Here is a 23,101-nt window from a genome sequence, read left to right as displayed (position 1 = left end):
CATGACAGGTTGATTCTAATGTCACCCTCCCACATGAAAGGAGAGGCCCGAGTTGGCGCTTTGTCAGGCACCCACCGACACTGACGCTGAAGGCTTGAGCCAGCTGCCGTATTGAAGCTTCCGCTTCAAAAAAAGCATTTCCAATTTCAGCGAACAAGCGGTCGGGTTTGGTACGCTTGCTAACACAATGTTCCCGTTTGTTCCGCGCGCGAATGCAGCACGCGGGCAGTCACCGGAGGCACGGCCATGGTTTGGGCTGCCGTCGCTGCGCGCCAGGCACCGCCGTGCTGCGGCCGTGCGGCCACGGCCTGGACACGGAGTGCGCACCGTGCCGACCGGGTCAGTTCCAGCCGCACCACTCGTACCGGCGTCACTGCCTGCCCTGCTCGCGCTGCGGCCGAGGACTGTTCGAGGCGCACGCGTGCACGCCCACCAGGGACGCCGTGTGCGACTCGTGCCACACGCTGGTGCCCGGACCGCACTCGGCAGACTTCTACGTCAAGTGCTCCAACGACACCATCTATGCCGTGTCACCCATCTCCTCAGAAGAAGACGACGAGGAAGAGGACCTCTGGGAGGAAGGCGGTCAGCCCGGAGATGCGCTGCTAGTCAAGCACGAACTGGCGCACATGAGACACGTCGGTGAGCGTCTTCAAGTATTGTCCCGAGTTTCTTACAGTATTCACAGCACGTTCCCCTGTTAACGCGAAATGACATTTGTTATGTATGTATTTATGATTGGGGTATACTTCTGTATGCAGCAATCTAAGCAGCCTGATGAATACATTTCTTCACTGGCGGATGGCGTAGCCACGCCAATGGCGAAAGACATAGCCCGTCTGTGTGAATCGTTTAGATGTATTTTCGCATACGTTTTGTGATTCCCCTGAGCGTGTTCTTAAGAAAGTGCGATACACTTCGAAGAGCGTGACAACAGGTAGCTAGCTGCGTTGCCAAGATTTTGACTGAAAGCTCCAAGGCGACACAAGCAGAAACTTAACCACTCTGGTAGACGGCTATGCCAGAATGAGTTGTAAAAGTTAAGATTCCGGTGGTTCTTCTGAGAAAGATGGGGATTTAGGACTGGTGCAGAGGAATTGTTAAACATCCAGAATGCTCACCAAATCGTTTGCAGTTACGGATTTGTAATCACCCTACTGCACTTTTTGCTTGCTTTTCTTGTCTATAGTTATGCTTGCTTTAGGCACGTGCAGAAAATATCATTTTCCCGTTCAGTTAAGTAAAGAATTTTTTCGCTCTATTCACCGAATTTCACAGGTTGTTTGCTGTAACTGCTTCGTTTTGTCAATGGTGCGCCGCGAACCGAATTGTCCCAAGTTGGAATCATCGACTGGTGACGGAGAAGTCTTGCTTTCGCCCCAAAACCAACTAGCCTGCCCTCGAGCGCATATTAATGCTCTGATAGCACAAAATGTGACAGGTATTTGCAGCTTTTTTTTTTCTTCAGGGAGCGGGGCAAAAGTCAAGTTACGATTACTGGTTGGGTTCAAGGCCGTCCTCATCACGCTTGCAGTAATCAGGGTCCTAAACATTACAGCACGCTTAAGTCCACCTCTGTAGGCTTCTTGAATCTCGGGCACCAGCCCCTAATCAAATCATCCAACGTGAGTCGAAGACGTCTCAAGCCTTTCAGTTTGGTATCACACAGGGGGAAAAAAAAAGTATAGAGGGGTCGAGCTCAGGAGAATTGCAGGGCCGTAACGACATCGTAAACACAGCCCGCTCGCTCCGATCGCTTCGCTAACGCCAAAGATTGGGTTCTTCGCCGATCGTATGGGCCTTGTGAAGAGCAGGGGGCGCAAGCGACAGGTGCTGGCGGCCGGGGCAACGTGAAATATAGGATATACGTGTGCCAGTCAAACGGACGCTCGCTCGCTTTCTGGGAAGCGGCCCGTCCGAAAGATTTCTCTGAAGGTCAGCCGTCGAAACGGGAGGGCAGGCTAGGAAGGAGGGGGAGTGAGCCGGCAACCAGAAAAGGGGGCGGGGTCGCGCCGGCGTGGGTTCCATTTTCCCACGCTTGGCTGAAGCTCTTCTTCTTTTTCGCTGCGAGGCGGCCGAGCGCGTTTATTTCTTGCTACTGCTACTGAAAGCTTCGTCGCCTTATGCACTCTCACGACCATTACAGCTGACAGACGACGACTACGCCGACGTCAGGTCCACCGCTTTCTTTGCCTGGGATCTCTCTTTCCTTCCTCGCTTTGTGTGTTATTTCATGTTCTGTTCTCCTCCCTTTCTGTCTCTGTTTTGTCCAATTAGTGTTATTATAATTCGCTTGCGCACTTGTCTTCCTTCACGCCTGAGCAGGCTTATCGCCTTACCGATCTGCCATCAATCTCTTGGACAGAAACAAAACGTAGGGAGACGGGGTCGCAATTGTTTCTGTTTATGCCCTCTCTGTCTCCTGGGTTGTCACTCGGCTTCCAGAGCCGTGCGGACTGGGCCAGTGGAAGAGCCAGTGTACGCCTCGGCACGCTTGACATATAGAAAGAAGGGGTGCACGAAAGAGAGAAAAATTGGGGTCAATGTTCCAGCTCTTCCCCTACAGGGCTGGAGCTTCGCAGCTTGTACCTTAGGTTTTTTTTTTTTTTTTCTTTTTTTCAACAATGGTGGAAGTGGAAGCTTAGGCGAATTTCAACGGTGTTGTGTCGTAGTATTTCGGGATCGAAAACTCAGAGCAGCCACCTACTTCTTGATGAGAACGTTGAGCGGGTAAGCTGTGCCGTAGCAGTAAACGACGTGTCGGCGGTATAAATAATGTTGCCAGACTGCAAAGTGGCCGCGACACCAGAACTTCACCGACATTTTTCTAGGCTTCCCCAGAACTGCCGCCAAATGCATAATAATGAGCAAGAATCAGCTATCATCAAACAATCCATTTATTAAAATAAAAATATGCCATTCAGCCTCTAGTCATTTTATGCAGGCTGCAGCCTAGATGTCTAACTGAGACCTGTGTAGCATATCGTCGGTGATAATGAATTTCAGGAATTACATCTCCCGCGATGCCAATGTTCTGTGAATTCGTATTATGGCACTCAATGTTTTCGACGACATTTATTTCTGCACTTCGTCTTCCCACATGTCACTTGGCTGAAGACTCAACTCCGCCATTTCATTTGGAATCGGACTCGGACAGGCCAGTGCTTAAAATTTGACAGGAAAGTTCAGTGTGGATTACAGACAACCGGCTTCACAGAGGCTGAACGGCCAGTAGCTTTTTGGGGCTGTTGTGCATGATCATAGCAAGACTGCAGGACAACAGAAACGAACACGAAAAACGACAGACGAACAAGAGAGCTAACTTACCACAAATTTTATTTCACACATATTGGAGATTTATACGCCAAATACATTCTTTCACTAGTGCTAACAGTGTCGATGCCTCAGAAACGAGAGCTTATCACGCATAAATTGAGACACATTGCTAGTAAACGTCTATCTTGTTGCTTTTATAATTTCGTCTTCAATTATTAAACGCGTAGTCATGCCTTTGTCTTATCTTATCACGGCTAAACGTTTGTGACACAGCGGAAAGTCGTTGGTTACATCCGCTTGAGTACGACGCCACGATGCAGCAAAACACCAGCTGAAGATTGAAATGAGGATTCGAAACAACGCGAGCACAGAAAAAAAAAAAAAAAAAAATTAAACAGCCTCACCGGCGATTGCAACATTTCATTTGGATGGGATGGTGCAGCATAAATCTTACTGGCAGCACAGAAAGTAAGTAAAAGGATGAATGGATGAATAAGAATTGATCCTAACTGTCACGATAACTATCAATTGTAAACTTTTCAATGGGCAGCGCAGGCAGGTGGTTATTTCAACATGGAGTGATTTCTCCCCAGAAATAACCAGAGTTGGCTTGTGTAGCCGCTCGTGGGCCCAGACACAAGGAGCGCTAAAATTTAACCATGTTTCAGAAGCGTGTGGGCGAATTCCACCAGGGGCAACACTGGGTGGTAGTGACCACGGTCAAGATTGCACCATATATGTCATGTGATGCAGGATATTCTGGGCGTGATGTTAAATTAACGCCATGTTCCTAGGAATGTTTGTTGGGTTGAAAGCGGGTTAAACGGGGAGAGGAGAGGGAGCGAGTTGCGCGGTGCAGCAATTACTGCCACGTTTCCCGGAGAATGTCGTGAACTTTAATCCTAATTCCTGGCGTTGTAAAACACTAAGATATTTTGAACCCTATATATGGGGCATTCGCTGGCAGTAGATGTGGCACCGTCTCCTTCAGGGTACAAACGCTCAATATGCATAACCTCGCATCTCCTTACCAGGACCACTTGGGGGCTCAAAGGAAACATTTTACTGCAGTTGAAATATATGCCGCTCATCATAACCGAGCGATACTTGCAGACTCACTGTGCACGCATTGCACGAGCATATCTCTGTACGCTTCATCCATTGTATTGTACTCGAATACTTTATCGAAGTCTTCGTCTAAGAGGTCAATCGTCAATCGTATTTCAATATGATAAACATTTCTTTCTCCTCCATCGACGTAATCTGAATAAGCTGCCCTTCCTCGGCGCTGTTGGCTGCATTCGACGCATGTATACAAAGACAGCAACACCCCTTCTTTTCGTTACGCAAGACACGCCAACACTTTCTCGTCGCTCCCGTAGTAAGCCCTAGTTATGCGCACATTTTATGTCGCCACAGGGCCAGGGTGCGCGAGCTCTTATCTTTCCGCTGTCCCTGTTTAGTGTAGGTGTGAGGTCGCTTCTCTTGTGACGGGCGCACTACACCCATACTCTCTTTGGTGAGTTTCGTTTTGTTCCTTTTCGTTTATTTTTTCGCCAGCTTAAAGCAGTCATGAAACTGCGTAAGATGCGCCGTCACGCATGCATTACTGTCGGTGTCCTTGTGTGTGCGGCCTTCTTGTTGAAAGGAAAAGGCACAAACAAGGTCTTGCCAAGCGTAGAAGACGCTCGAAGTCCCCGTGAATATAAAGAATGAGCCCGAAAAGGACTATTTTGTTCACCTACACGTGCACTGAAGCGGCAGCCGGTCCGGAGCAGCTGCGCGCGATGTATGGGTTGGCGAAGGCGGTAGGGAGTGGCGCGAACGGTTAACGCGCTTTTCGACGCCTCCGGTTGGGGCAGGTGTCTATCTCCACCGTGCGTGCGCTACCGAGAATTCGGGACTGCTGGTTCTGCGAGCGGACACGGAGAACTGCTAGTGACCTTCACTTGTAGCTGCGGCAGGCTGTGGCAGTGGGAAACTACGTGCCGTATATGTAATGAGGCACTTCATATCGTGCGCTTATACAATGTAAGAACGCAGATTCACATGTACATTTTTTTTTTTTTTTATAATCTATTGGCTCCTTTTCCACCCGTACCTATTTTGCAGGTTATTGTTCTTTAGTTGATTAGCATTCCATCCTTCGATCTTCAGAATGAGTTTTATGCTATTTGTTTTTGTTGTTGTTTTTTTAACGGCGCACTTGCGTAACAAAATCTGATTGGAAACGGGACCAATTTTATATGCTTATCGGATTTTGCAACTGTAGTACACTTCACTTCAATTCGCTCGGTGACTCTCGGGGCACTGCTGGATATAAGCCTGTAAGAAGAAATGTGACAGCTTAACGTTCAAGGATCCGCCTTCATATTTGTTTCGGCTTTAAATGAGATTTCCGAAGCTTATTCTACGCTAATACATATTTAGCTGTTTGGAAGACTGCGGGGTAGTGTGGCTTTTATCGACACGAGGTGCAAAACTTGGCTTTCTTTTGTTTTCTTCTCTTCCTTCTTTCCCTTCCTTTATATCTTTCAGTTCTGCTCTTCGTCTGTTTTTCGAATCCTCCTTTTATAAAGGCGGCTTCACTCGCTCTGGTCAGGTGTCGCGAGTTTAGACTCGCTTTAAGGCGCGACACTACGCCCCTCGAAATTGCGACAACGTCACCCAACCCGGCTCGTAGCGCCAGGTGTCTTCGAAGGCGCAGGCAGCAAATACTTGACTAGCCATACTCATAGAATCAATAAACTTCCAAGGACTGGCAGCCAACCTCTGTATTCGTCGCGGTTGCACAACGACAAACTAGCGGCGGCAGCTGCAGCATTGCACGCCCAACGCCGATCAGAGCAGGCGGTGCCCAGCGCGTGGCTTTCACGGTCACACTGGACAGCTGGTGGACCGCGCATTGCGTGAGCCCACCAGCTTTCTCCTCCACTCCGCCTAACAGCTTTATCGCTCCCCGCCCTCTCACCCACCGCGCTTTTTTAGACCTCTGGGCGACCATCCCAGCTAGACCTGGCTAGACTGCTGTAGGGAGCATCTGCGGTTGCGGCTTCAAGCACCTAGGCGCTCTTCCGCCGACGCGGGCTGACCCCAAATGGGCACCGATAGTGGCGGCGGCCGCTCGTGCAAGCGCTCGCTCTGTTTGCCTTTGCGCGGGCACCGGCTCCCCTCTCCCGCCCCATCGAAGCACGGATAAACGCGAGGCTGGAGGACGTTTTGCGTGTTTTCTTTCCACCCCGTCTCGCGACTCGACCGGATTCTTCTTCATTTGCGTCTCCTCCGTCCCGGTTACAACTGGTTTCGCGTATGCGAAGCTGCTCGAGGCGTGAACGTAGAGTCGAATCGCCAGTGGCTGACTTATCCGGGCGAAGGAAAGGTCACGCTGTGCTCGGCACGCACACTTGAGAGTGCAGTTTTCTCTGTTCTGATCTATTTTCATCTCTCGTATGTTTCGTTGTCATACCAAAACCATTCCGCATAGTGCAATGCATGGCTCATGGAGAAGCTCCGTAGGCGTTAGCTGTGCGTCAATAACTGAAGAGCTTCAAATTGTTTGATCACATAGTTTATAGCGCCAGGAAAAAAAAAAACGATATCGTCCACCGTAACTTTATAACTTCTATCAGTTACTAGTCCTATATTTAACAGTCTCGTCATTACTATTTAATTATTCTGGGTGCCTATTCAAAAAACTCAAGATTGCTCAGAAAACGCAATCAGTGAGTCCTCCATACCTTTGTCTGGCAGCTATTATCCATTTCTCTTGTGTTTCTAAGGAGAGATCTGGCATTTTAGCATCATTCTTTTTCTTTTTCACCTTATCTTCGCCACAAACATTCAGAGGCTACAACAATGCAGGCGATGGATATTACAACCACATGTTAAACGAAACGGCCAGTTTCTTCCGCTGCCGAAGTGATTAGCCACTCCTCCGAAAGAAGTCGAAAGCAAAATCTACTCCTGTCTACACAACTGCGGCTAAATTCAGCTTTCACACGTCTCCCTTGGTGATTTTTGTGTTAAATACGCGCAGACTGGCCTGAAAGCGTTCTTATATGCACCATATGGCTAGATACCGAAACACGTTGCGCGATGTGCATCTGGAGTTTGACCTCGTCGCCGGCGTAATTCACGCTTATCGCTGGGCCTTGTATTCACGGCGACCGCAAATGCAGCGTTCCTCGCTGCCGCTGTGCATAGCGGCCTCAGATGATGCCTGTTGAGATGAGGACTAAAGGTCGTGCACTATGGCCCTTGGCTGTCGCTGTTCAAACAAACTGACAGCACGTGACTGTGCATGCACGCTCAATCGTAAAAGAGAACACGGCGGCACGTGTATGCAGATTGAGGTCCTGACACGCCTTTAGGTCATGCTGTCAGTGAGCTGTTAATGTCTTATCTTATGGACTCCGCTACAACATAATGTCGCAATAGCGCCTCAAGCAGGGCTTGACGCACACGAGGAGCCTAGGGAGATTCCTGCCATTTGGGTGTTGGAAATGAAGTTCTCTAGACATCTTTGAACGCAGTTTGAGAGTTCTTTCAAACACAAGGAAATGCTTATATCATTTATATATTATTTGCATATATCTCAGTATTCTGCTGTCATGTCGTTTCAGAAGCATGAATAACATTCAAGGGCTTGACACCGCAGCACAACTGAAAGTCTCAATGATACAAACAAAGGACAGCTCAGTAGAAACGAAAACTGCATAGGCTATAGCGTGAATTCGGGGCGTAAATGTCTCCGTACCTACTAAAGGTCCTCGCAAACTACCTTGAATGAGTTCGTTTTGTTGCGCTTATTTTTGCTCGGAGTCTGGTGGCTCCCGTTTTAGCTGCTACATCTGCTTCTGCGTTATAGTTCTGCTATTGTCACTGTCTCTCGAGCTCTCACTTCGTCATGAATTACATAGCGCAGGCATTTTTTTTTTTTTTTACGCAACAGCGCTTTACACAACAGCGTCGACAAAGCTGTCAGAACTCAACCCGCTTAGGCTTCGCACATGCGCAGTGCCTTTGGCATTTTCCTCATAGCCTGTGCGCGCAAAGCGCCGAGTTTAGTGTTTCTTGTTAGGCCGAGCACCGGGCCTCCTTAGGAGGTCATGCCCTCTCAAGAGCGCTGAGGCAGTATAAAGTGTCGTCTCGTTGCGCTTTTAACCTTCGCCGCGATGTAGCATCTGCGCCTCGCCATCAGCCGCTGGCGAAGAAAAATATCCCCGGGCCAGATGTTTTCGCAGTATGCAGATCTATGTGCTCATGGACACAGCAGGCCAGTCGAACACCTCGTTCTCTAGGCCTTCGTGCTCCTCCTTCCCCCTTTCCTCTACTTCCACCGCAGTTTCCCTTCCTGTTTCGGTGTTGTCTCTGTTCGCGTTGCTCTCTCTGCTCAGCGCTATCTCAAATTCGCGTGCTCCCTCCCGCCTTGCGCAAAAGATGCGCGTGCCACCGAAGTAAGTCCAGATGGTTTTTACTACCAACATCATCCCCTTGTCCTACCGTTTCCTCTCCCTTCCCGGCTCTTCCGGTCCGTCCTGTCCCACGCTTCCGCCCCTCTGTTATCGTCCCGGTCCCTAGCTAGTTACCTTCCCAGTTATTACCCTCTTTTGTGCGTGTCCACTGCTAATTGCAAATGAATGCGTAATCGCAATGTTAATGGATCATGTCTTCCGATCTTCGATTAGGCGTACCTCCTTGCCCTTCTTGCGTGCCAGTGCGGATGTGTTTTGCTGCTGCTTCTGCTGCTGCTGTTGTTGTAACCATTACGTGCTAGGAATCAAAATAAGCCAACGTCTGCCTTTCGCTGTCCGCTAGCGACGCTTTCGTTCGATGTGTAGGTTATCTGAGTCTATGATCGAGATGCTTGCCGTTTCACCCGGTGAGAACTTTCTCATATCATTCACCGACCTCCCTGGCTTTCAGCTCGACCAGTCTTAGTTCTGAATTTGCATGGCAATACTTTCCGAGGAGCCTATAAAAGATGGGTCCGAAAGGAAATGAAAGGAGAGAAACGAAAAAAAAAAAGCAATCTGCTAGCAATTAAACTCGGGGGTTTATGCGAAGATACACGAGCAGCTGCTGATTTAATTATACGATAGAAGATGGGATCTGCTCCCACTGCAAGCCGCCTTCCTTCGCCCTGACTTCTCCCAAGTCACGACATTAATTGGAAGATAAATCGGGCTGTGCTTGGGAGTTGACTGACGTCAAGTTTTCTCCGGCTTTCAACGTTGCGGTCTCACGGAGAGATTCTTGCGTGTGGTTTACTTTGCCGCCTGTCGTTTTATGTGAATGTTTTAACGAAAGGGCGCTAGCGCCTTTTGACGGATTTGACAGACTGTGGGAGCGGCCAACATGCCGAGTTAAAGGGCAGTTTTAGCCCAGCTGATTGGTTCTCGTTCTTCCTTGGGATTGGTTTGTGTGATGTGGTGTTCTTTCATAATTGAACTGTGTCCGATAGGTGAAAATAATTTGTTACGAAGGTTTGCATAAGTGTGAATTATGATAATTAAGTCGACAGACCGTTATGTTTTCTTTGACTCGCGTTACCTGTACTCCCGTTAACCAAGAGCAAAATGCACCTTTCTGCGTCCAGTCTGAAGCCGGCGACGAGCCGGCGATCCATACCTTTGTAATGGAAGACTTTTTGCGACTGTGTTCTGTCAGTTTATGAAATCGAGTGCTGAAACTTCGGTACTGTCTTGCATAGATTGGAAACCAATGGACAATGCACGGCTGCTTCGCTTTGTGGTCCCTGTTTTATCTAATTCGAAAATATTCCCGAGAACAGGCGGCAATAGACATCATGTATTAAAGCGTAGTGTTTTATTGTCTTTTTTTCATCTATATTATTTGGTTCACCACCACGCAGAAGATCGTCCGCAGGCCTTGGAACAGCAAATGCGCCTGCACGGGGTCCACTCGAAACTGCACGCCGCTAAGCATGGCCACCAGGGTGGCGCAGGAGGTGGTGACAGTGGAGCCACCGTGGTCACGGCCGTCGTTTCCATCTGCGTGCTGGCCGGACTACTGTTTTCCGTGGTCCTCAGCCGGTGGAGGACGAACGATGCATCGGAGTCACCTGCCCCTCATAGGGTGAGGGTGATCGCATTTTCCATTCCTGGCTTGTGCGGCGCGTCGCCATCGGCACTCAAAATGCATGCGATGCATAAAACCAAGTCAAACAAGACAAATATGATGATAATCTAAAACACGCAAGCAGATAGAAACGCGAAGCCAGCTAGATAAGGTATAACCCGAAATATGTTATATAACGTGCAATCTAAAACCTCTTACTTGGAAAGAGATGACACGGTGAATTGTGCTAAAGAAAGCGGCCTGCATGTGATTAACATCATGTATTTCGGAAGGTAGACCCAGTCAGCTGATTTGGTAAGCCCGTTATATACAATTAATTAATAATTAATTAATAGTGTGAGTAACAGCTCGTGATTGATGCACGACGAGATATAAAATAAGAGAGTGATGAATTTAGTTCAGGACGATTGTAGATTTTAATAAATAGGTCGAGTCCGGGTGCGAGTCAACAAGTCAGACATATAGGACTCAGCTCGAGTCTGTGGACCACTCTGTCGGGTCGATGCATGTTTTCAAAGCCTTAAAGCTGTGTTTTAATATTACGCGAGACTACTTGCATATTGTGCTTCTTATCGCATCCTGAATGCGGTCAGTTTGAGAAAGGCAAATCAAGTTTTACGTCGTTACTCGTGAGCGGAATATGTTTTCCGTGAATATTTTAGCTTTCATGCTTGAGATTTCTTCTGAAAGGCCCGAATTAAATGGACAGAATGCTGCATATGCACTTTTGTTTTGTCTCCTGTTCGTATTTTTAAGCACGTGGTCTTGATCATGCCGATAACACCACTAACGTAAAAATCTAGGCAGGGGACCGAGCTGGAGGCGCTAAGCGAGCTTCACTATGATGGTGCAGAAGCTTTGCATATGTATAGTCTAAGAGCTGCAGCCAAGTGGCTGTCCTCATATGGGATGCTTGCAAAGCAGCTGTGCGGATAGCATAGCGTTCCGAAAGCACTTGAATAATTCAGAGGAGCCTGAATCTCCGGTGATCGATAATCTCTATACACTTTAAACCTGAGCGATTACATGACACTATCGCTGGGTTATTCCCGGGGTACGTTTCCGGGTCACCTGCCTAATTTTGCCTCTGAATTAAAATAATTCTCAAATAAAGCAGTGTAGTGATTCTATCAGGAATAGTAAAGGATATTTGCATCTTATTTTGGCATATCAGCTATGGTCAGTTTGCAATAAATTCTTCTGAATGCTTTAAGACTTTCGCTACTTCTCGTTTTCCCCCGCTATCAAGAAAACAGCCTTTTCTAGTATAAACACCAAATACTGTGCCCTCTGCACGGATGCCAATCCGTGCGAAACGCACGGCATGGCCCATGGCCTCAGCCGGCTACTTCCGACAAGGCACGTCAGGCGCGTCCCCACGGACTTCGATCTCGCATGCCACTCACAGCAAACAGATGGGAACGAAGATAGAGAAGAGGCCTTGGGCGTCTTCCGCGACGGCCAAACAAGAACAAAGGCAAATGGAAAGGCACTCGCTCGGTGGCTCCTTAGGTCGAGGAAAACTTCCGCGCTCTTTTGTGGTCACCGGTCTCTGCCGTCACGTACGTCGCTGGTTCTTGCATCCCTCATGGAATCGACGCGATAGTCACGCAATTCACCCTCGCCGTTCATCTATCAAAAGCAAAAATAAAAGAGGAACAAAGAGATTGCACAAGTCGGAGAGACCGTGAATAATTATAATAGCGCTAATAATATATGCACATTCGATTTGAAAATTTTGTTGCGTGCTATAATTTAGCCCGAGGAGCAATAACCCGCCGCGGTGTATCAATGGCACTGGCATTCGAGTGGTGATGCCGGCGTGACGGGGTCGTCGGCCGTGTTTCGATGAAGCCAAAATTCAGAAACGTCATGGTGATGTGCGATACGATTTAAAGAAACTCAACTGGTATAAGTTAATTCGTATACCTTCGAGTACGCCATGTCTTGTAGCCCATTAGTCACTGAACTTTAAATACCACCTTTCTTTTTTATTTTTTTGCGACTTGCATATCACACACAAAAAATATTTCATAAATGTTGTTTTCCAGCATGAAAAGAGCGAAATAATACAAGGAGACTGTTACTGATGTAAACTGATTTTATACGTCCTCTTGTAGGTCAGCCAATGAACGGGTTGATTTTTGGCTGACATGTAACGCAACTTAACACGAGGAGTCTTCGCCTTTTATCGGGTTCCGTTTCAATCAACTTTGCAAGTATTCGTTCGAGTTTTTTTTTTCTTTCTCACCTTTTCTTGAAACTTCTCCTGGAATTTCTTTTGGACTTTTTTTAATCAATAAACGCGTTACTCATATGTTTCCTTCTTTTCCGCTCTTCGAGTTAAATAAGAATCCTCAGGCGCAAGCATTCTTATAAGCCAGCAAAATCATATGCTAACCACAAGATTCTTAGTCTCGAAACAATAAATGTAAAGGCATGTCCCTTTTATATATTGAGAAGATATACTGCTGAAAATATTAATGCTTCTCTAATCACATACCTTTTAAATACAGAAGCTACTAATGTTAAAGGCATTTATGCTGCTCTTGCCGCTAGCGATGCTTTCATTTTCTAAGGAAAATAGCCGAATTGTGAAATACCAACAGTCATTTTCCCTCTCTTACACGCTTATGGAGCAGCACACCGGCCATCTGCGAGTGAAATGGCTGAAGGCCCTACTTTTATTAATCAAGCTCTTTTTAAGGCAGTTACGTAAATAAGCTAGACAGCGCGAAGTAAAAAGAATCTATAGTCGATTGCCTGTGCTTGGGCCAACCAAAGTTCGTGCTTACTCAGAGAGTCTGTGGGGATGTTCTGACACCTGAGTGCGTTTTGCAATAAGCAGGACGCCTCAATTTGTGTACAGGGGACAATCTTGCATGCGTCCTCTTTATCCCGTCGTAAGCTTAAACGTAAAATGCCCTACTGGACAGGCTAGGTATCGAAGCGTATAGGGTATAGGCATTTGTTCATGCGTGATATAAGACTGTCCCTCATCGCTGCATGCTACGCAAACAAAGAAGGCTTCGTATCTTCGTGACCTTATTGTTTCCACGCACTCATGCAAGGCCGATCATTCCCAAATACACAGACCTATACACTCGTTAGTGTGTTCACAAGAGGCATGACTTCGGCGACCGTTGGACTTGTGCCTCCACCACTTCTTCCAGGCCGTCCGCGCTTGGCCTTCCCTATGCATGGCGATCCGTGTAGTGATGGCGGTGGTCACTGTGTGCCGCTTATGCATATTGAAGGACACGCGTGATAAATGCGAACCATGTGAAAACGAGTTCCCGATGAGAAAACGGCGGGGACAGCCGAGTCTATTGTGAGTTATGTAGAAGGGAGATAGACCACGGCGGCGTTTCGGGTTGCCCCGCTGAACGTGATGACGGTGATAACGAGACCTCCTCCCAGAACCCCTTCGGCCCCAGCGTCGCCGATGCATGGGCCAATGGGAGAAAGGCCTCTCTAATGAGCCATACTGTTCGACAAGGTGTAACTGCACTCAGGAATCCCCGTGCAGTTTCATTGCGAGCTGTACCATCGAGGGTCCGCTAACGCAAGCTTCCCAAACTCATTTCCGTACCTAATGAGATGCATGGATATGTAGCTGTCGTTAGCGGACGTTGTCGCGCAGTGTGCACGCGTCGAGTGTGGCACGCTAGCTGGCCGGCTTTGCGGTAAGTCTGAATCGGTACTTTGAATCCGGAACAAAAACACTTTGTCGCATTGTGCACATAATGACCACGGCAGGGACGCTGTGCACAACTGAGATCTAATTGCCGATCACGTCGTCCAGTCCTCAAAATACATCGCCCAAAAGATAACCCCGTTTTTGTTTCTTCTTGTATCTTGTACATTGTGCCACGTACACACGATTTATGAAGGACACCTCGAGGACAGCACGGCAGTAGCCTTTTGTCTGTGCGACCGTACGCCAAGTAGACCTCTTTCTTTACACTTTTTGTTAGAAGTCCACCCAGCTATTCAATATATGCAAAATTATGAATGATAATGTAAGACAAAGCAAAAACGTTCTCGTGGTTCGGCCGGTCCGCCCAGTCAGCTTCGTTGGAATAAATTGCACTCGAGCTTTTCGGGCCTACAAATCTTTGTGGTAGTTGTACGGCCAGTGACCCTCAAAATGCTTTCTCACTCTATGTGACATACAGGAATAGCTAGCTCTGTAATAGGCAGCATTTGATATTGAGCGGAACACCTGACTACGCCTATCTTTCTGTTTGCAGCTACAAAGGGAAACTGTCAAAGCTCACGCGGCTTCCTGAGAAAGCAAAAAGAGTTCCGATAATATATTGTGTATAGTGGGTAGTAGTGAAACCTATATAGTGCACTCAGCATTCTAGAAAACCGCGAAGATATAATCACCCCAATTTCTCACTCAAGTAGAAGGTGACGTGCTCGAGATCACAATGCAAGGAATGTTCCCTCCGTCAGCATATGGTGGGCAGAATGCCTGATCCAGCACAAAGAGTTTAATGCTGTTAGCATTCATTGTATCTCTACAGGCGTATACGGTGTCAGAAAACCGCTCAGAAGAAAAGGTATGCGTGTACGAAAGAAAAAAGTGTGCTTTACGATTTAGCAACATATGAGAAGTATAAAGGTTGATCAAACTGCTGTGTGTAAGAGCAAAACAGCTGTAATAGAAAAGTGGTAATTTAGGTTTATTGCTACGCCTTGGCTAATTGTGTGAATAGGGCATGCAGTAGCGAAGAGTTGAAGGCTCTCCTCTAAGTATGTTTCGCGCTAATTAAATAATTTCTCCAGTCAGTGAGAAATACAGAAAACGAAGGAACCTGTAGTATATAGTCGGTTTTCAATACAAAGCAATTATAGTTCAAACCGTAGCATTTCTATACATATGTTATGTTTGCGATCAAGTGCAATTTTATCCAGATGCATAAACACATATACAATCCCGATAAAAATATATGATCTGCGGAGGCAGGGGGGGGGGGGGGGGTGAGCTCTCGCTGATATATACACGCCCTCTTGTATTTTGTATGTCTGTGCCCATTTTCAACTGGTCCTATAGGTGCCAACCCAGAAAGCCCCACAATGTCACACACTACATTATTCAGACATGCGTGCCAAAAAGGATGGGAGTTCCATCTCTTCTGGCTTCCTGCCAAGCGCCAATGACCGCTCTGAGTGAAAGCATTAAGAAACCAAGCGCAGCAGACGCGGCTATTAGTTTCTAAGGGCTCTAAAGAAGGAACGGAAGTCTCGCATTGTGGCGGCCTAGTAAGGCGCGAACATCTTTTGTTCAACCGGCTGAGTGAACTTTCACTATCAAGACAAAGCAACTCTTTGAGTTGAGGTGAGTAGAGGCAAAACTGAATGATCGGGGGGTTGAGCCTTCCCGCTTTGGAGACGAGAAGAGCAACATCCCCGAGCATGACTGTCAGCTGGAGAGGAGAGAGACGAGTGAGGCCTACGCTGACATCCAGGACGCTTCGCTTCGGAGCCGTCCTATTGTCGAGCTCCGGGAACAAAAACGGCTCCGTCTCGGCCCAGTGTCCGCGCTCACACGCGCCACCGCCGTTCCGACGCCTTCATTCAGAATCAACACCTCCGAAAGGAACGGACCCGTGGGACCTTTAACCTTTGCCCAGAAAGGCGTGCCGTGCAGACGTCTATAGTAGTACTGTTGTAGTCTATGGACCGGCCTTTGGAAGGGGCGTCGCGGTTCCTGAGTCCCTTCTGTTAATTCATTTTCACCAGGCGAACCTCTTTCTCTCGCTTGAAACACTGCAACGTACGGCCGCTCCAAATGTGCACGCTTCGGGACGTCGGGTTGTGTTCCAATTAGGCGCCTGAGTTGGAGAGTCCGCATGGCCGGCCAAATTGTGTGCAGTGGACATGAAAACAGCCCCAGCTAATCCTGGGAAGTGACGTAATATATTGGCAAGTACTGGTGCTTACCAATAGCGCGCTATTTTGCATTCATAAACATAACATTAGTAGTAAAACGTATAGGGGTCGCTATGTAAACTATTGCTATTTACTTTCTTCTCCTCTACGAAAGCATATCGAAGTTGATGTAGGCTTTAAAATGGGATAGCAGAGCTCGCTTTTTTTTTTTTAAGTACACTTAAATCCAGTTGGTCCGTATGCTCTTCTGTAAGAAAACATTATTTTATTAGGCCCTAAAGGGTAATTGCTATCACACCCAAATGCTAGAGTTCCAGCAATGATTTAGAATGAGGCTGCGCTGCTGCTCCCTGCCTGCTTTAGACTCACTGAACATCATATTTCTCGTTGAGGGATTCCGTTTCATCACATTCGCTGTTTCAGAAATTCCATCTGACACATTTATATTAATTGGTTTGAGTCCTTGAGGGCCCTAATCCACGTCATCTGCTTGCGCCGGTCTCACCAACACGGCCACCATGGTTTACCATCATGAACACCGTCTTTCTCATCTCTACCTGCTACCATGCTGAGGCCCAAATCGCACTGCACAGAAAAGGGAGCGGGAAGTTCGCTCGATTTCCCCGCCGCATACCGGCTAATGTGTCACGTGCCGGGGCAGCGACAGAGGGCGCGCGCGTGAGCAAGCACGGGGCCGGAAGAAGCCAATTACTCTCTTCCTGGCAAAAACCTGCGGGGGCGCGTGCGCTCTTGTTCCTAGGGCGCTTCGGTCACTTCCCCTCCGAGCGCCGCGTGCCGACCGCGGCCCGCTGCCATTGCAGCCGCGGCGTCGTCGTGAGTGCACCATGGCCAGCACTAATGAAGCCGACCAGGTGCTTCGCAGAGCGGCTGCCTGTCACTAGACCAAGAATAGATGACGACAGACTGTTGCTTGGTGTCGGCTGAACCTCCCGGTGTCTTTACATCGTTCTTTTTTTTTTTTTTTTTAGTAAAAAAAGATAACAAAGTCATAAAATGTCTGAAATATGGGTGCATGTGCAGATAGAGCAGGGGCAGGTGCCCGCTGGGACGACTTTTCTGCTGCACCAGTTGGTGCCAGGTGAACAAGCACGCAACCTCAGTCAAGTTTTACTTTCGGCAGCGAATCAGGTTGAAACCTCAAGCCGACAAGCATGAGGCTGATTTATGGTTAAGAAGCGTTTTATTAGTTGTGCATGCAGATTGGCTTATGCAATGACCAGTGACTGATCCGCCGCCCGCGAACTTAACACGAATGCTTGAGCGCACGGATCACTGACATGAGCGCAGCGCTGTCCGCATACGTGGCCAAATCCCATATGACGCACAGTGTCTTTGGCGCTGGTGGTGCTACCTCCTTGGTGTTGGACCCAGGAACCAGCACTGAATTGCACTAATGCTCACCCTTGGCCACAGGCTTAGAGCTGGTGTGTGCACGGCTGTTTGCGCCCACCAAGCTTGAGCCGACCTGTTGCGACGTAACTTGCGCATAATATATTTTGTAAGCTTTTTCTGATCACACGGTTACCAATAATGACTCATTAGCGACCAATAAGTCATACACACATAAAAGAGATCCACGTGGCTGGCAGTCCGACAACACTGACATAACGCCGCGCACTGACTGGTCCGCGAGCCCTTGCTAGCAATGATAAGCGTCATAAATTGTGAAGTTACGATAGATTGTCATCAGAGAAGGAACATGTGCGGCTAACTTAAGATCCTCACTTACGTTATAAAGGTTTCATTTGAATGCACTTTTCTGAGCATGCGCGTAATTTATGGCATAGTGTTATCCCGCCCATGTTTTACTACATTCGCAGTCTCCCAACGCACGGCCGTCAACATAGCATAAACCTGCCTACTCTCCTTACCTTTACTCCTCTTGTTGCACTTTAGGTTTAACCGAAATCTACAGACTTTACGCTCGATCACTTACCCCGTGTTAATGTCGTATGTTAATAGCAAATAAATCGTAACTAGGACGCAGACTTTCATGTCGTGCCAGTATCTGTTAGTGTGGACGGCGAAGCTTGAGTATTCAACAATACTGATAGTCCATCTATCATTCTTCTGATAGTGCTTAGGCTTATGCTCCAGTCGAGACAAAAGAATAACATACGAAAGTTATGCTGAAATTGGGCTTACGTCTAATTAGAAAGTCAAACTGGAAGGAAGTGTTTGATCGCTTCGGCTCCCAGTTTATATCTCTTCGCTCATTATCATCTCGCTCGTGCAAGGATAACATTCAAGTTCTCGTGCAAATTGTTTGCGCGTGATACCTGGCCATTGCCAGTGCATATTAATCCGTGATGCATTAGTGTCATCGACTTCACTTTTTTCTGACGCAGCGACACCCGGCCGGAACCCATCGTTTTGAGTCCCACGGCTTTGTTAAGCGTGCTGGGGAGAGGCCGGCCACAACAGAAACTTTCTAGAGGAGGGGAGCTCTGAGTGCGGTTACGCTAGCAGCTGCCAGCCTCCTCGCTGTTTGTGTGCATCGGTAGTTAGTTCCTTCGCGGCCTCGCTTTCAGCGTTCGAGTCGTTGCAGCACGCAAGATCTGGAGCAGACCCAAAACGAAAGGTGCGACCGTCGAAGTCGGCCACTTCGAAGCAGCTGCAAGGGTTGCAAAACTGCGCCGCGTGCAGATGTTCTCGAGTGAAAGGCGTGCATTAACGCCCACCTGACTCCCTTCCAGGCATTCATGAGCCGTTTATCTGGCTTACGCGAGACGTGATCCGCACGCGTAACGGGTACTCGGAGGCTACGTTTGGCGTGGTAAAGCCAGCAAGCTGTTAACGCTAATTCATATACTAACTAAAAGAGCGAGGTCGGCATCATTTGCCAGCCACGCTCGCAGCACGTCGTATTGCTGGCCTCTAAAATGCCGTTATTCAGTACGTCGCATTGATTTATTGGTGTTTCATTGAATAGTCCCCTTCAAAAGAGCCTTACTAAACCATAGTCGGCGTCCAGGTCGTGTTAAGTAACTTCCTTCGGCAAGACAAGTGGTGTCGATGTACCGTCAGTCCATTTGTAGATTTGGGACACTACTAAACGAACGGCTGCTGGAGGCTCGCGAAACATTTTCACTCAACAAGTTGAAGGTTCGCCGAAAAAATACCAAAGGCATTAACATTCTTTTTTTTTTTTTTTTTTGCTATGCTTCACCGTGAAAGTGTTTGTTACGCTTTTACGCTGCTTGCTACTAGCAAGGCGACCACAGTAATTACTTTTCGAGTGCGGTGGCGCGAAATAATTAAGCGCGAACCCCTGACTGCTGTTCTGCAAGTGGGCCACAGTGTTCAGAAAGGCGAGTAAATTTCTGCTCATACAGAAGAGAGCAAAATTCAGAGCGCACTACAGAATCTGCACTGCCAAAATGCGAAAGCCTGAGCGTTGTTGCGGCACACGGTACATCGCGCGCCCCTTGTAGAACTTTTTCCAGCAACGCAGTAAAAATTTCTTTTCCTTGGCGCACGTTCGTTGCAGTGAATAATAATAATTGGTTCACAGGAAAGGCGTAGTATCTATCATACATGTTCTGCGGACACCTGACTGCGCCGCAAAGAAAGGGAGGAAGCTGGGAGTGAAAGTGTAAAGATAGATGAACCATAGTGGAGGGCTACGGAGCAATTTCGACCACCCGGGGATCTTTAACGTGCACTGACATCGCACACTACACAGATGCCTCTCCGTTTCACCCCCATCGAAACGCAGCCGCCGGCAGTAGGGATCGAGCCCTGGAACTCCAGCACAATAGTCGGGCATCTTACTGCTGTATCACCGTGGCGGGATCGTTTGTTTTAGTGCTATATATAACTATAAATGGTTTACAGCAAAGGAAACGCGGCTGTTCTTGGCCCTACGGGGCTGGGACGGTAGGTCAACGCCGCTTGCGGCGGTGGCTAGCCAGCCACCGAATTTTTACCTGTTGTAGGCCGTCATTGCACCCGCCACCACTTAGGTGGTGGACGACGGCTGTTACGGCGCGCGTCTTTCTCTTCCTCTTCCTTTTTATTTCGTTTCTACTTTCTTCTGTCCACACGAGGCAGCGGAAGTGGCTCAGCTACAGAGCCAGTAGCAGGCCCGTGCATTTTCTTTTCCTTCTTCCTGCAGCCACAACAGCAACAACAATAAACGCGCAGTATTTGTCACTCTTTCGGTGGCAAGTGTGACTTTGGACGGTACACCATCGCTCCTGTCGCATGTCCTTCCTTGGCGCGCGTTCAAGTGTGAGATTGCAGATGGCAGGAACGCTAGACAAAGAGAACACATCTCAGGAAATCTCGCACACAGATCTCGCGCGCGCGAGATTTGACCATAAGCCAAGAAAGGCTCATGCTTTAAAATACAGAATCATCCCGTCATGAGTATGTTTAATGCCCATGCCATATATGACACATTACTCCCGTAGTGACGAAGTTGATACGGCTGCAGACGCTATTAGCACACCCAACATGCAGTGATAGTGACCTTTTCCGAGATTCCGCACCTCCATCTGAGCAAATGAAAATGGCGATAACGAAGCTGTCTGTCCGAAAATTATTTGATTTATGCAACGCACAACGACTGGTAATTTTCTTTCGTCGCATTTCTCACACACCTGAATTTCTATATGAACTAGGCGCAGCAAATTCTACCGCCATGTAAACGATGCGTTGGTTTTGCCGTAGCCGGTAGCCAGATATGTCATTATAGTTTCATTCATGCACCTTGTAGAAATTATTAAGACGAAAGCCTTTCTATGCTCATGAAGCAAAATCCCGTGCATGGGAGTTAATAATAATAATAATAATAATAATAATAATAATAATAATAATAATAATAATAATAATAATAATAATAATAATAATAATAATAATAATAATAATAATAATAATTTACTTTTTTCTTTAGTACAAGGAAAGGAGCAGCCGCTAAAAAGCTGCTTCGAAGAGCAGCTTAACGGGGCGGTTGCCACTATATATGACGGCATTTCACAGCAGATTAAAACACACGCTTACACAAATGAATAAATAATGAACATAAGAATAATTGGATTACAAAAACGCACAAGGTAAATCAGGAACGATAGATGAAAATAATACAGAGCGACATGCCGCAAGATAGAGCTGTGTTCATTTAAAATATATGTATTCATATAAACATACGCGATATCTGTCATATTCCGCGAGATTCCGTGAGATGTTTTCTTGTCTACTGTTCCTGCCATCTGCATTCCCACACTTGAACGCGCGCCAAAGAACACCACGCGACACGAGCGATGGTGTACCGTTCAAACACTTGCCGGAGAAAGTGTGACAGATACTGCACCTTTCATTTCTTTTAAACCAATTATATGTAGCACTGCAACGAACGCCGATAAGATGCAAACGATCAGAGGCAAATGATAGGAGAAGGAGAGTATACTTTCGATATTCTCCTCTTAGGAGACACCTAAGAGACCCTCTAATTTTTAGTTGAAACATTCAGCTCGCATTATCGAGACCTGAATTGGATGAAACATTTTTCGAAGAAACTTTATTGAAGCAGTGTGCCACTCTTCGAACATAAACACAAAATTCTCATTACGGAGTCAAAACCACAGTCTGGACTACCATACCAATATAAGCAACAACGGGGTTGCTTCCTGACGCGGTAAACCACAGGTTTTAAATATATAGGCGTATGCAGTCTAATGTCTGTTCAGGGACACTCCCGGGAACCCTTCAGTTTTAAAGGCATCGTATGACCAGGGCTGCCTTCCTTACCGCTGCGGAGCTCTGGAGCTGCAAAAAACTCTCATAATTGTCTTACACACCGGCTCAACTGCGGACCCTGTGGTACATTTGCGCTTTATAGAGGTAACTGCCTCTTGAGACCCCGCCTTTGCTGCCAGCGCACCTATGAGCGGACAAGCAAGCGTGAGGCTCAAGCGTTAAAAAAACCATTTGGTGTTCGCATGTATTGAAATAAGACTTAGAGCCTCTGGCCCGACCGTCCTTCGTCGCACTCCCTTTGTCGCCATCGGCGGCCCGGGCTTTCAACGCAAGGACAGCACGTATATACATCCGGCCTCCGCGGTATATATCGTACAGCGAGGCGCAGTGTGCGGTGCCGCCACGGGAAGCGTCTTCTCTTGTTCCAGGTGCAACCGTCAATGCATGCGCATTCCGCGTACGTTCGCTTGCCCGCTGGCACGTCGCCTGAGGCGCCGTTTGCGCGCGTGCTTCGAGTGCGCGCGAAAACGACATGGACCGCCAGCCTGACCTTGCCGCGGACCGCACACGCGCGTTCACGGCCATCAGTTACGAAACATGCGTCAATAGAAATAACGCAGGCGTCCTGTGGGAATAAAAGCAATAGGAACGGATAACAAAGCTCGTTTGCAGACACAGCAGCGCTCCGGTACGTCTGCAGCTAATTTAGAGAAAACAACATTAAAAAAAAAAAAGGTGAACAGCAGCTCCTCCTAGTTTACGATGGAACACAAGTAAATAATAAAATCGTGAAAGAACAGCGAAAAAAAAAATAATAACAAAGTAGCAACGGCGCCGGCCAGACTCAACACCTGCACCCTTGACTGAATCTCGCGTGTTGCACGAACGACTGAAGTCTGCAGACTCCCTACGCGACGTAGAGGGGGAGACAGGACTGTGTTTTCTAGGGCAGCCGACAATCTGTCTGAGAGCGTTTAACGCCAGGCACCGGCCGCCATCGAGGGATTCAATTAACGCGATCTCGGTCTGTGCTTGAGGCGTTGCTACAAGGCGCGTTTTAACGGGTATACTTTTCACCACGCACGATTTCCAAGAGGACCGC

The 23,101-nt window shown here is 47.7% G+C and overlaps 1 protein-coding gene across 1 annotated transcript in view; it reads left to right on the top strand.

Annotated features, from left to right (window-relative positions):
- LOC146190532 (uncharacterized) overlaps positions 1–23,101 on the top strand; it is a 49,731-nt gene that overhangs the window by 16,355 nt on the left and 10,275 nt on the right. Inside the window, exons 2-3 of the mRNA XM_084600932.1 lie at positions 219–642; positions 10,151–10,374. Coding sequence (XP_084457058.1) covers positions 219–642; positions 10,151–10,374 — 648 coding nt within the window. The remainder of the gene's footprint in view (positions 1–218; positions 643–10,150; positions 10,375–23,101) is intronic.

The sequence above is a fragment of the Amblyomma maculatum genome, chromosome 4, assembly GCF_055883805.1.
Source record: "Amblyomma maculatum isolate TAMU_Amacu chromosome 4, ASM5588380v1, whole genome shotgun sequence".
NCBI classification, from domain to species: Eukaryota; Metazoa; Arthropoda; class Arachnida; order Ixodida; family Ixodidae; genus Amblyomma; species Amblyomma maculatum.
Note: the sequence above shows the minus strand (reverse complement) of the source record. Positions and strands in the feature narration are given on the sequence as shown.